This window comes from Lemur catta, chromosome 1, assembly GCF_020740605.2.
Source record: "Lemur catta isolate mLemCat1 chromosome 1, mLemCat1.pri, whole genome shotgun sequence".
Lineage (NCBI taxonomy): Eukaryota > Metazoa > Chordata > Mammalia > Primates > Lemuridae > Lemur > Lemur catta.
This window is the reverse complement of record NC_059128.1, coordinates 133362159-133375667: the sequence shown is the minus strand read 5'-3', so window position 1 is coordinate 133375667 and position 13509 is coordinate 133362159. Positions and strand designations below refer to the sequence as shown.

The 13509-nt window shown below is 35.0% G+C and overlaps 1 protein-coding gene across 3 annotated transcripts in view; it reads right to left on the bottom strand.

Annotated features, from left to right (window-relative positions):
• Window positions 1-1477: 1477 nt before the first annotated feature.
• Window positions 1478-13509, bottom strand: part of SPAG6 (sperm associated antigen 6) — a 59207-nt gene continuing 47175 nt past the window's right edge. For all 3 annotated transcript variants that reach the window (XM_045534739.1, XM_045534747.1, XM_045534742.1), the window contains 3 exons: window positions 11518-11634; window positions 7284-7429; window positions 1478-2436 (listed from right to left, as the gene is read on the bottom strand). In XM_045534739.1, coding sequence (XP_045390695.1) covers window positions 2367-2436; window positions 7284-7429; window positions 11518-11634 — 333 coding nt within the window. In that variant the 3' untranslated portion in view covers window positions 1478-2366. The remainder of the gene's footprint in view (window positions 2437-7283; window positions 7430-11517; window positions 11635-13509) is intronic.

Below are 13509 nucleotides of genomic sequence, written 5' to 3'. Positions count from 1 at the left end.
TAAGAGTGCGGGGTCTGGGGGATACCACACAATTGCTGGCCAAAATGTGTAATCTGTCATTGACTATCAGATTTCCCATTAGTCACATGTCAGGTTTGTAAAAAATGGAATCATTTACAAAATTGTTACATGCACCATGGGAGGTTATTTTCATAAGCGTCTTATGAGTGAGATGAGCAAGTATTATCCCCCTAACTACTTAACAAAACAGTGACTAGAACCCAGCTTTCCAACATCTCTTTTCTGGTACCACTGATTTCACCTATTTTCACAACAGGTAAACTGACTGAATCTCTAATAATAAGGTTCAAACAATTCTACTTCTGAACTGAAGTCCTAAAAATAATTGTTCGTGTAAATTGAGAGGTCCTAATGATAGCTGAATTTTAAATAAACTCCCAGGTTGGGAGGCGGGAGGTGGGTAGGGAGCAGTGGGACAGAAGTTTGTCTACACAGAGAATTGGAATTGACAAGATTCAAGCCAGGGGTGAAAATATCAGGATATTATCAATGAAAGACACTATTTTTGCTCTAGCATAAATGGAAAAGATTTTGGTTTTATTTTTTTAAAAAATCTCACAACACACTTTTCAAAAAGTAAGGAAAGCTTCATTTTGCTTAAAGTGTTTTATGTTAAGAGACATAACAACCCATCTGAACGCTATTAAATATTTTATCACTTTGTTAGTTTAGTACTATTTGGTAAGTATGAAATGATATATGAAGTGAAAAACTTCAACTATAAAGTACAAAGGCAAAAAATACATAATAGGAAACTGACCCTTCCAATAATATCTGAGGAGGTTTTGACCCAGACAAACTAGTTTCTCTCATTACCAACATGGTCATCTAAGAAAAATAGCCTTAATGAAGAAAAATAAAAGCTACTTTTATTTTCTCAGATTGTTAAAAAGTTTCATAAGATGAGCTGGGCAGGCAGGAAGGAGAGAAAGGAAAGCTACAAAATTGGGAATAAAAATTACATTTTCCTATTCAATGAGTCAAAGAAATTGCTGCAAGGAAACAAAATAGACTCAAGGAAGTATTAAAGAAATGAAATCAGCAGCAATCTTAGCCTGACATAAGGCAAAGAAATGGGGCAATCTTGAGTATGATGAAGTTTTAAAATACACAACAAAGCTATGCACTGTTGGGGAACAACAATGACAGAGACGAATCTACAAAATACCATAAATAAATGGGTAGGCTCCTTTCGAATTAAAAAAAACAAAAAGCAAAAAAAATCAGAGTCCAAGAAGGAAACCTGAAAACAGAGGCAGACTAGAAACACTGTGGCCTGGGGCTCTGGGCTATCTTCACCTCCTCTTGGGCCTCCAGGAGAAAGCACTAGAAGTAATATCCCTTCAGATCAAAAGACACACACACACCAACTAGCCAAGACCCCAAAATCCAAATCACATATTCCCCAGGTCAAAAACACACTGGATAGGAAATATGAAAACGACAGTTCTAGTGCTGTTTTCATTTAAAATTTTATTGAGGCCCGCTTCCACTGCTTTACAGCTTTCCAAGTGAAAATGCATGTAAAAGTCTGAGCCTGACGGTATTCTTCTCAAATTATTCCTGAAGTCCCTGAAAATGTGACTTCTGGGAAAGTGAAGCTAGGACAAGGGAATACTGTGGACCCATTTTACATGTCTGCTTCCTTGTTTATTCATGAGCAGAGCTAGACTAAGAAACCTTTCAGTGAAAGGGAGAGCATGTCTGCAGGAGTGTAACTCTCAGTACTGACTTGTCCCCTCTCCAGCCCCAGGAAAGGAACTTTAGGCAGGGAGGAGAAGCCTTGTGATAAAGAGGAGCGCCTTCCTAAATTTTTAGGAAAACCTCATGGGTTACCCACAGAGTCTGTGTGTTAGGTTAATGCCCATATGTAACCAGCATCAGAATCCCTTTCCAAGTGTTCTGGATTCTTGTCATCAGTTTCCTCTTTCAGCAATTTCCCTTCTATATCTTACTGCGTAATTTGCAAGGCCAGTTTTTCTAGCCTATGCCTACGAAGAATTGGCCAAAATAACTACAGGTTTTTGAACACCATCTCTTATCTATATCTAGTTGGGGTGGGGTGTGGTTTTTAATAGAACAATAACAAATGCCTTAAAATTCTTTAATGTCTCTTTTAAATCTACCTTTAGAGCAAATCCTATACTAGCAATGACCATGAATAGTTCCTCATATAGTCAAGCTACTAATTGTTAAAGTATTACATAAATTTAGACAATATTATCTATAAAAGTATTTCACATTGAACAAATCTAGAATGTACTTAGTTCAAATATTTAGAAAGAGCTTTAATAACTCTTATACATAACTACTCTGTGAATTTGAGTATAAAAATGTAACTTTACTTAGTTAATAAGTGGTTGATAGCTGTCCACCCTCTGCAGAAGCGTATCTGAATATCCAGGGGAATAATACCTGAAAAAGAAAATTGGCTGTTAGATACTTACAAGAAGATTCAATACAGCAGGCACAAAAGATTCAATATAAGGAATGTATCTGAAATAATTCTCAATGAAACCTCAAATGCTCCAGTAATGCTTTGTGTATAAGGTTAGAGACTATCGAGAAGAGAATACCAACTCACAGCACTGTGCTACAGAAGTAGCAAAAACTTAAGGGGTATAAATGTAATGGCAAAGGGGACATTTTCCAAGCAAGAGATTTCAATCCAGTAATAATATTTTATTACAGAGACTTTATTTTATTATGTCAAATAGCTAATGTTACTTTAAGGATCAGAGCTAATATATTTTTTTCATAAGTTAGACTACACAGTCTATTGTTACTAATCAACTAACTGCATTATGATTGCCTTAGAGATCATTCTCAGCACGTTTTAATCAGGTCTGGTCACCCTCAAAAACAAAAATTTCTGGGAGTATAATTCACATTTAAAAACTATTAATAAATGGCTTACAAATAGTTGTATCACACAAACCTAGGAAATTAATCATTTTTGTTGGTTCTTGGGTATCTAAAGTACTATAAATGTATATTTATAAACTGAATATTTTTTAAAAGTGAGTACAAAAGTATTAAATATATTTGATGCATTGTGGGATGCTTAATATGCCATGGAAAGAATTTACATGCATATAAAAGTATGTCAAATAAAATTTGGCAGTTATTCTATAATAAATGGATTTAAAAATCTATGGAAGTATAATTTTAAAATTCCCAAAATACTTGAAATTAGGCCCCCGAGGGCATTTTCTCCAGATAAAGCCTAATGTTAGGGACTCGCTTTGTCCTTTGTTAGTCATCTTTATGTATGCCCAGATGCTTGACTTAAAAACTCATCATTATATTACATTAATTTCTTCTATACTTTGTCAAGTTAAATACAGAGCTTTATTTTCTCAATAGTGTACTTATAGGCAGTCATAGATAAACAGATACATACATACATTGTGTAAAAAGCTACCTTAAAGAATGTTTCCCCTCTAAAGGCCACCTACCCTAGAAAAAATTGCCCTTCAACACGGGTGTCTTCAAAGTATTCTTACACTGAGGAATGCATAACTGTTTCTGTCTGAGTTAGTCACAAATTGTAAAGCAGACCTCACCTTCCTAGGCCTTATAAATGTGCCAGATACCAGATAGGTACTTTTATCTAAATGCAAGAGGTAGATTTTAAAATATCTTTAAAATTTTAAGATTTTATTAAATATTAATAAAGCCACTTATTAATATTTAATGTGTCAAATACTTCAGTTAACACATTACAATATTAATAAATTTATTTCTTTAATGATATGGTATTTATTAATATAATGTTCTTAATATAAGTGATAATACCCACCAGATTTCAAAAATTAGTATAAAAATGTAAAATAATTCATTAATAATTTTTATATTGACTACAAATTGACATTATAATATTTGGATATACTAGGTTAACAAAAATACTAAAATTTATTTACTCTGTTTCATTTTACTTTTTTTTTTTTTTTTTTAAAGACAGTGTCTGTCTCTGTTGCCCAGGCTAGAGTGCAGTGGTGTCATCATAGCTCACTGCAACCTCACACTTCTGGACTCAATCAATCTTCCTGCCTCAGACTCCAGAGTTGTGCATGCCACCATGCCTGGATAATTTTTTTTTTATCTTTTGTGGAGACAAGGTCTTGCTATGTTGCTCAGACTTCATTTTACTTTTTTAAATGTGGCTACCAGACTATCTGAAATTACATATGTGGCTCACATTATATTTCTTTTGAACAGTGTTGCTTTAAAATAAGGGTCCCAAATAAATCAATTAGGATGTACCAATAATTCTAGAGGCTTTACCTGGCTAATTTCCAAGCTAGCACCCCATATTTCTCTCCCCAAAGACCTCAGAGACTTCCTAGACTCCAGAATTCCCATGGGGAAGAGGATGTGCTGAGCACCGATTCCTCTCACCCCCATCAGCAGAGCATACACATAGCACTACTTAACTGCCCATAAATACACACAGACTGCCTATGTATCTCAGTATATAGACCCATAAATAAATGCATCAAGTTGTCCATTAACTGTTAGAAAGCCCCATTCCAATTACAGTCTATCTGATGCTCAGGAATTCAAAAGTAGCTTCTCATCATGAAAAAGCAACTAAAGGCAACACGAGCAACTAAAGGCAATTTAAATCTAGCCAGAATAACTTTTATTTATGTCATTTGCAAAAAATGAAACAAAAATTTGCTTGACATGCATTTATCAGCAAAACAAATAGCGAAAAATAGTAAGTGGCCAAGTGCTGCTACATAGTTTCTCCAATATTATAATAATATTAAATTTGCTTCACCTAGTAATGTTATTTAATCTCCACAGAAAGAAAAATGAGAATAGAGGTGCTGGAAGAGGACAATAACAGATATTTACTGAACTGAATTCTTCCTATGTATAAGCCCTTTGGCTAAGCATTATCTCATTTAATTCTAACTCTATAATAGGTAATTTTCTTTATCTACATTTTACAGATGCAGAAACTGTGGCTAAAAGGGTTAAATCTTGCCTTCAAGGTCACCTAGTAAGTAGTTGGAACTGAGAGAGGAATCTAGGTCTGCTTGATACCTCAGCCTGAGCTTTTAGCCATACTCCTCATGAAAGAACCAAAATGAACCTCCAAAAAAAGAACAGGAACTTCCCTCTGGCTGTCAACTTACCTCTGAATGTCCTTTAAGAATGTAAGTGGATTAACCTTATCCTACACCCATGTAGAATTGGGGTTATTATTATATTGTTACGATACCAGAATATGCTGAATGGCAGACGTGTACATGCCTCCCTCCCCAAAGTAGATGTTTCCCAAAAGCCGCTTCTCTCTCCAGTTTAGGCAGAGATTCAGAAGACAAAGGAGTTCATCTTATGGCTGTGGAGTGGGCCAGGCCTAGAACTTGGGTCTTCTAATGTTTAGTCCAGGCCCCTTTCCTCTTATATTACCTACCTTTATTAAAACATTTTTAAAGATTACTAAAATTGGAAAGTAATATGAAATAAATATTTAGGCTAGTAACAGATGAGAGAATGTATTAGTTTATAATCTTGTAAAGAATAATTAGTTTAAAATAGTTGTCACCAAGTGATTCTTGAGAATTATGTAATTGTAAAAACTAAACCATTTTGGAATTACTTTTGTCTATTTCATAGAAAGACGTTTCAAAGATTTCTATAAAACACCATTTTACAGAACCTAATGCTTTAAAAAAAATCAGAATTTTGAAAACGTTAGTCAGCTAACTGAATTCTTCATGATAATTAGCCAATTTTTAAAGTGAAATCCCAGCTCACAGAATTCGAGAAGTTAAAAATTTACAATGATATTTTGACAAAGCACCAGATTAAATTCTAATGTGACTGAGTGTTCAATTTCTCCTGGTGCTTAGTTAAAATACACCTAAAAAAAAAGCAGAAAGAAAAAATTCTATTCAAGAAAGCACCTTACCATTGGTTGATTCTAATAGGTCATTTCATTTTGGGGGCCCCTTTAAGTTTACCTTTATTCATCTTTCTATAATTTTGTTTGTTAGAAAATTACATTGAAAGTTATTTTAAACTTATATAAAATAGCATTCTTCCTGAAGGGACATATATTTCATGTAGAAAAATTAATTTTATTTTCTTGATAAAAGGTTTTTTTATTTCTTTCATTTAGTGGTTTCACACATATTTTGTTATACAAACTTTTAAAATATAAAATTGAATATTATATATAGTAGCTATACATTTTATGATATACTACTCCTTTTATACATATATACATATTTTTAAAGCTGACTTATCAGAACTCTGTTGGTCAAAGAGTTCTCATAAACTTCCCAAAAGCACATAATAAACTTGCAACTCTGGAAAAAATTTACTGGGTGAATATATGTGAATAGAAAACAAATTTTAAGCTTAAAATTATTTTTGGCTTTTAAAATCAATGTTACTATATGTATTAAAAGCCATTAATATTAAACAGAATGAACAGATATAAATTATAACTGATACGTCATTGTATATGTTTTAAAAATCAATTTATATTTTCTAATATTGAAGAAAATAAGAAATGAATGCAGGACTAGAAAAACCATAGATAAATAATATGCCTTTTATTCTGCATTCTTTGTGGGCATTTTTCAAGAGTCAGTTTAAATCATTCTATCTTTTCTTGATAACTTTGTTTTTATTTATTTGGGGTTTAGTGGTATAGCTCTCTCTTGGTCTTATAAGAACTGAGGCTTAGGTTTAATGCTCTGCAAATCAATTTCATTTAAAAAAATATTAATCTTGAAAATAGCATCTTGCTACCTTACTCTGAGATACCTGCATATCATAAACATTACTTAATTTTTTTTGCATTTAGATAGTAACTTTCTTTTTGTTACTCAACATCTCTTTTCTACTTGTAATACTCCATTTAATGTCAATGTGAGCCTAAGGCAGAAAAGTAGTATTCACAGAACTGTGAAAATCAGAATCTGTAGGCCTTTTCTAAATCAGGAATTCACAATTTAAAAACTATTAGTTTAATTTGAATTCTGTATTTGGGTACTCTTTTGTAATGCATGTTAGTACAGAAATGTCTTAAATGACATTCCAGTTTGATTTGGAAATGTGTGTGTCAATTAGACCATTATTTAATTGCAGGAGGAGAGACCAAGAGAGAATAAAGGTATACATTGGCCTCATGTAGTATTTCAAAGTCCACATTTTGGCACAGTGGATATAAAATCTACATTTAAAACCAGAAAAACTGCGTTATGATATTGAACTTCTCAAAGTCCATTTTTCCTCACCTTACTATTTCTTCTGGGTAACAATTGTTAATACTGTTGATGTATTCTTGAAGGACAGAACCAGGTTCTGCTTTTATCTCTTGAACCTTTTTAAGTCCACCACTTGTCACAAAGAGTCGCCGAGCTTTGCTATCATGCGGCAGCACCTTGAAAAGTGAGGCACATAAAGATGTCAGCTTTTCTTTTCCAAGTTAGATTATTACTATTAAAAAGCAATACTGTATCTGAGAAAATGTAGAAGAGAATTTATGCCCAATATACCTATAACATAATGAGCCAAAATCTGCTAATGACTTGAAGTGGAATACACTCGTTTTAGAAATGTATTAACTTTTTATGTTGTCAAGATGAAATAAAGGCAATCAACATGGGCAAAGGCAATGGAGATTCACTCATAAATGTAAAACATAAAGCTCACATCCATTCAAGGTGTCTCCACTACCTACAAGATGGAAAGGCAAGGTCCTTAACAAGGCACAGAGTCCTCTGTGTCCCAGCTCCTAAATACCTCTCCAGCCACCTTATCCACCATCCACATCCTAAATTTTGTTTCAGTAACATCAAAGCATGCATGCTGTGCCATTTCTTGCCTTTGCCCATGCTGTTTCCTCTTCCTAAAATGCCCCTCCACACTGCATAAACTCCCTCTTTTGCTTGGTTAACTCGTAGGCATTTTTTAAGACTTTTTAGCTCAAGTGTTACCTCCTGTAAGAAACCTTCTCTGGGACACTTCCATCCTCTCATCCCAGGATAAGTTGAGTACTTTTCTTCTCTCGTAGTCTTCTGCCAAACCACTACCAGTGCACTTACCACAATATTTTAGTTATCCATTTATATGTCTGTCATACATAAATGTCATTGAAGGTAGAAACTATACATTCATTCATTCATTCATTCAATTTCCTTTTGTCTGGTACCTAATAGATACTCAACAAATGTGTAACAAATGAATGAATGTACTGAACAGTACGCAGAGAAAGGAGAGTGAGAAGATGTTAAAGATACTGAAGAAGAATCAGGAAAGTAAGGAATCAACAAATCCAAGGGAAGATTTTTAAAAGCAACCAACAAGAACTAAAAAAAAAAAAAAAAAAAAATCACTGGATTTGACAATTAATAGAGTGCTGAAGAATTAAGTAAAGGCAGTTGCATGTAGATGGAAAGTTCAGGCAGTCAGATTAACAGCAGTTAAGGAAAACATCAGAAGTCAAGTCAAGTCAAACTTTCAAGTTTCAGAAAGAGAAAGGGAATCAGTAGATTGAGGGCAAGCTGGGATAGAACTAAAGGTTACAGGTGGTTCAGATTTTGTTCTTAGGATTGAGGACACTTGAGCATGTTTGTGTGTGGAGCAGAAAAAGCCAATAAAGATGAAAAAATGTACTATGCAAGACCGGCCAGACCAGGATGGTCCTGGGGAGAGGATGGGCTCACAATGTGGGGATTCCTGCTCTCCTCCTCAGTGGCTCCTGCTATCCCTCTGACAGAAACACCCCTTGTCCCTGCTTCATCTTGTTCTTTCTTCAAGGACCAGCTCTTTTCACCTGTACTTCCTCCACCAAAGCCCTTTCTGAATACCTCAGACTACATTCACTCACTCCTTCTCAAAAAAAAGTTTATTGCAAAGTCCAGAACATTGAAGTGTTTTCTGTTTTGTCTGCTCCCCTCAGCTAGATTATAAATTTTCTTGAAGAACTACTTTGTTTTATTCTTTTTTGTCTATTCCCCAATTCTTAAAAGTACAGGGTACCTGTAGGCATTTAACAAATAACTAAAACTACAAAAGGATCTTGCTAATAGAATGGCAATACAAATCAATTAGACAATAAAAGACTGCACTAGTATGTATTTCTAAAAAATGGACTAGCCACAGATCAGAGTTGTTTTCTTTCCTCTCTGCAGGACTTGAATAGATCGGTTTTAAATATTTTGTTTAGCCTGGAGAATTTTCATTACTTCCTATCTATATCCCTAGCCACATTAATATCTTTTCACCTTCTGCCTTGCTTTCTCACCTCTTTTTAGTGTTTTGGTATCTTTAGATTAAGAAAATATCCTTGAAGTCCCATTAAAAGTGTATATGATATGGGATACTGTCTTTATTTTACCTTGGCTATCAAACTTTCACAAATCCTACTGACTTTATTTACTTATTTTGACCTCACCATAGGTTAGTGTTCATTTTCATAGCAAGTTCAATAAAACTAGAATATCTCACTCGTTAGCCTAAAAGATTACACTACAAAATGAAACTTTCAGAAATAATGTCAGCTACCTGTTTGTAAGAGCCAACAACCCTATTTATAGATGATCCCCTCAGGCCCTTATCCCATCTCCCTCTCAGATGACCAAATTAGCTGGCCAATTTTTTACTTAGCAACCAAAAATACAGACAACTAAAGAAATGGATCAATTTTCCCCTTTTGGTATTTAGCTGTTTCTCTGCATGATATGGCTAGTTAGTTGCTTTGTCAAGGGGGCATGCCATTATATCTCCTACATCCCATGTAACTAAGAGGCGGAAAAAAGTTTGATTAAGGACACAGGTGTCTGATACACAGAACTGTACCCTGAGGTGGCTTCAGCAATGTCAAACCTCTCCTTCCCGGTAGCAATGGTACTTGAGAGTCAGTTGAGCTATTAGAGATCATGGACAGAGTTGAGAGAACTGAAAGCTGTTAGTAGAGTCTATCTTTCAGATAGACACCTAAAATTAGACCTACTTAACTGTAGGGCCTACTTTAAAAGTTATAAAAATATATAGTTTTGTTCATTATTTGTAGAAATATAGCATACAAACAGTAGCTCCTCATTTATATAGCATTATAACTGATTACTCAAATGAATTTTCCCTTTCCATTCTTTTTTTTTTTTTTTTGAGACAGAGTCTCGCTTTGTTGCCTGGGCTAGAGTGAGTGCCGTGGCGTCAGCCTAGCTCACAGCAACCTCAAACTCCTGGGCTTCAGCAATCCTACTGCCTCAGCCTCCCGGGTGGCTGGGACTACAGGCATGCGCCACCATGCCTGGCTAAATTTTTCTACATATATTTTAGTTGGCCAGATAATTTCTTTCTATTTTTTTAGTAGAGATGGGGGGTCTCGCTCTTGCTGAGGCTGGTCTCGAACTCCTGACCTTGAGCGATCCACCCACCTTGGCCTCCCAGAGTGCTAGGATTACAGGCGTGAGCCACTGCGCCCAGCCTTCATTCAGTTTTTAAAAAACCTTTTTAATTAGCCTTACCATTTGCATGTTTTATTTCTTAAAAACAAGTCTTTGGTTGTTTTTGTTTTTGTAAGTGTTAAATATGTGCCTGGGATTGAGCTAAACTTTTAACATGCAATATCTCATTTACTCTTTTACAACAAGCCTAGGAAATATTGTAATAAGTACTCTTATTATTCCCATTTTACTGGTAACTAAACTAAGGTTTAGAAAGGTTAAGACTTTGCTAAAGAATAAGAGCTGGTGTGTGTGAGCCCAGGTACTCCAACTCCTGAGCCTGAGCTCATAGCCACTACGGGATACTACTTGTGCAGACCCCATTTTCTAAAGTCAAATACACTGAGCATACTTAACCAGTTCTTGGCAGCTTAGGGTCAGCATCCTGACTCTCAGTGACTGTGGTAATGCATTCATTCTCTCACATCCTTTTCTATCAGTAATCAGCTCTGCTGGCTGTGCCCACTTCTGTCAGCTCGACCTTTCTACCTTACTACCATTTACTATCATTTAGTCTGTAATGATCTAAGACATATGACAGCTACACTTGTTGAAATTGTTCATAAAATAAGTCAATGTGCTCCAAATTACTGTCTGAGAGCATCTCCAGTAAAGTATATGGACTTGGCGAAAAATATTTCAGTGGCCCAGAGACTTTTTTCCTGTTCTTTATAAAATCTTTGCAGTGTTCCCAGCTGAGTGAGACTAAAAGACACTGGGAAAATTACTAAAAGTTGCTTATCAATATAAAGTACCTTGTTAGGAAATTTTTACTTCCTGAGAACACTGTAAGATAGTACAGAGGCTGTGAGGAAAATGTGAGGAGGGATGAAGTGTTTCATTTGTGAGCTTTATTAACCTATCTTACCTTCACTGTCAATGCACATCAGTGAGAGTTAAGTAGTAAAACTCTGACCCCCATCTTAACACAAAAAACCATGGACCCAACAGAAAAAATAAGTTAACAAATCATTTTATCTTTCTTCCTCCCCTGACAGGCTAAGGGAGCATTTCTTACCTTACTGAACTGTCCAACAACATGCTTCAGAATGTTGGGAGGAGCATCATATAGAAATGGTTCAAGGGCTGGTAGGTAGGTGCATTTTTGTAGGATATTCTTTATGGCTTTTTTACTCTATCGAAATACAAAGCAAAATGCATGCAAAAGTAAGTAATCAGTGAAAGACTTAACAAGAATTCATATCTCACATTTCTGGAATTTGAAAATAAAATCAATTTCCTGGTCTAATCCGCAGTTGTTTCATTTTTTAAAAAGTTGTTGTCAGAAAAACTCTTTCATTGGTTGGTTTTGTCAGAGAGTACCCTACAAATTGTCTTCCTATTAAACCTAAAAATCCACGGTGTATTACTGAGCTCTTAAAATACATATGAGCAAATTAAAAGTCTAAAGCATAAAGTTACAAACTATAAATTAGTATGTACTATATTAGTGTAAAAATGTATATATATGAAACTGTGAGATAACTAGTACATCCTATTTCTTCCAATCAACAAACATGAGAAACTAACTTAGTTTTTTATAGAATTTCACTATAAGGTCCTATATTCTCCAGATGGTTTCATGGCTTATACGTATGTAATCAGAAATGTCTACAGTGTGCATCAGTCAATCAGCATTTGTAGATATGCTGCTGTCAGCCATGGGTAGACACTTCCCCATTCACAAACAGAAGCAAAATAGACAGGATCTACTCAACTGCAGAGGAAAGCTCTTCTCAACAATCCAGAGTGTATCACCGATAAGCAAACGAACAGGTACCACATGTACCTTTCCCACTCCCCTTAGCACTCCTGTGTATTTCAAAGTGGCATCACGTGGTGCTGACAATTGCCACAAATGTGGCTGGAGAAGGGCCCTAATGTGACTGCAGCCAGCTCTCAGGCCATGGCTGGTTGTGATTCTGTTTCTTTGTATTAAAGCCTGTCCCCTTCACTTTGGAAAGTTTCACAACAACTGGGTTTTTCTATGGTTGTTTTCCCCTAAAATTCCACATCTGCCTGTCTGTGGTTTGGTGCTGCAGCGCATCCTTGAGGCCTTTCCTCTATTGACTCATTCTTTCTTGGAGGCCTTAGCCAACCTGGTCTTTTGGAATCCTAATCTTATTTTATATCGATGTTTAACAATGCTCTTGAAATGTCAAGCAGTGTTTTGATTTTAACATCAAGAGTTTTATAATTGGTAAGTGGGTTCATCAAAAACTTTTATCACATGTGTGCTATCAGTAAAGGATCTCTTGAATTTAAGCTTTCCCAGAGATCCAAGCTAAGTCTTGTATAACCTCTTATTTCTTGACACATTTGTCCTCAAACATTGTTTTATAAATTAGATTAAATGAAACAAGGAATGTAAAATATGCAGCCCAAATTTTTTCCACATGTAGTATAACAAGTTAGAACTAAACTCTTGATTCCCAACACAATTGGTTATACGTTTGTGAACCATCTTAAGACCATGGCAACCTTAGCAAGCCAACAAATTTAACTTAACTGCTATTGGTTATAAGGTCTATGAACAGTATAGCAGAAATCACATCCACTGTACCATGCAGACAATCTTACTCTAATTCTAATAGTTTCAAGTTGATGATGTATTGTCAAGTTATAATCAAAGACTCTAGAAAGAGTCTAATGACACTAGAAATTCACTGAGCTTTATAATCTTTCATTTGGAAGAAATATACTCAATTTATGATTATATTCTTCTAGATAGAATGTATGTCATAATAATCAGCTATGCTATCCAACATGATAGAAATATTAATTAAAATTTTGTTTACATGTCCAAATCTGAGTTTAAGATTTTCTAACAACTTTGTTAAGATATAATTTACATGCCATAATTTCACTCAAGTATACAATTCAGTAATTTTTAATAAATAAAATCTTCAGTATTGTACAACCATCTCCACAATCTAATTTCAGAACATTTTCATCATCCCAGAAGGAAACCTCATGCCCGTTTGAAGTCACTCTCACCCCTGCCAGCTCC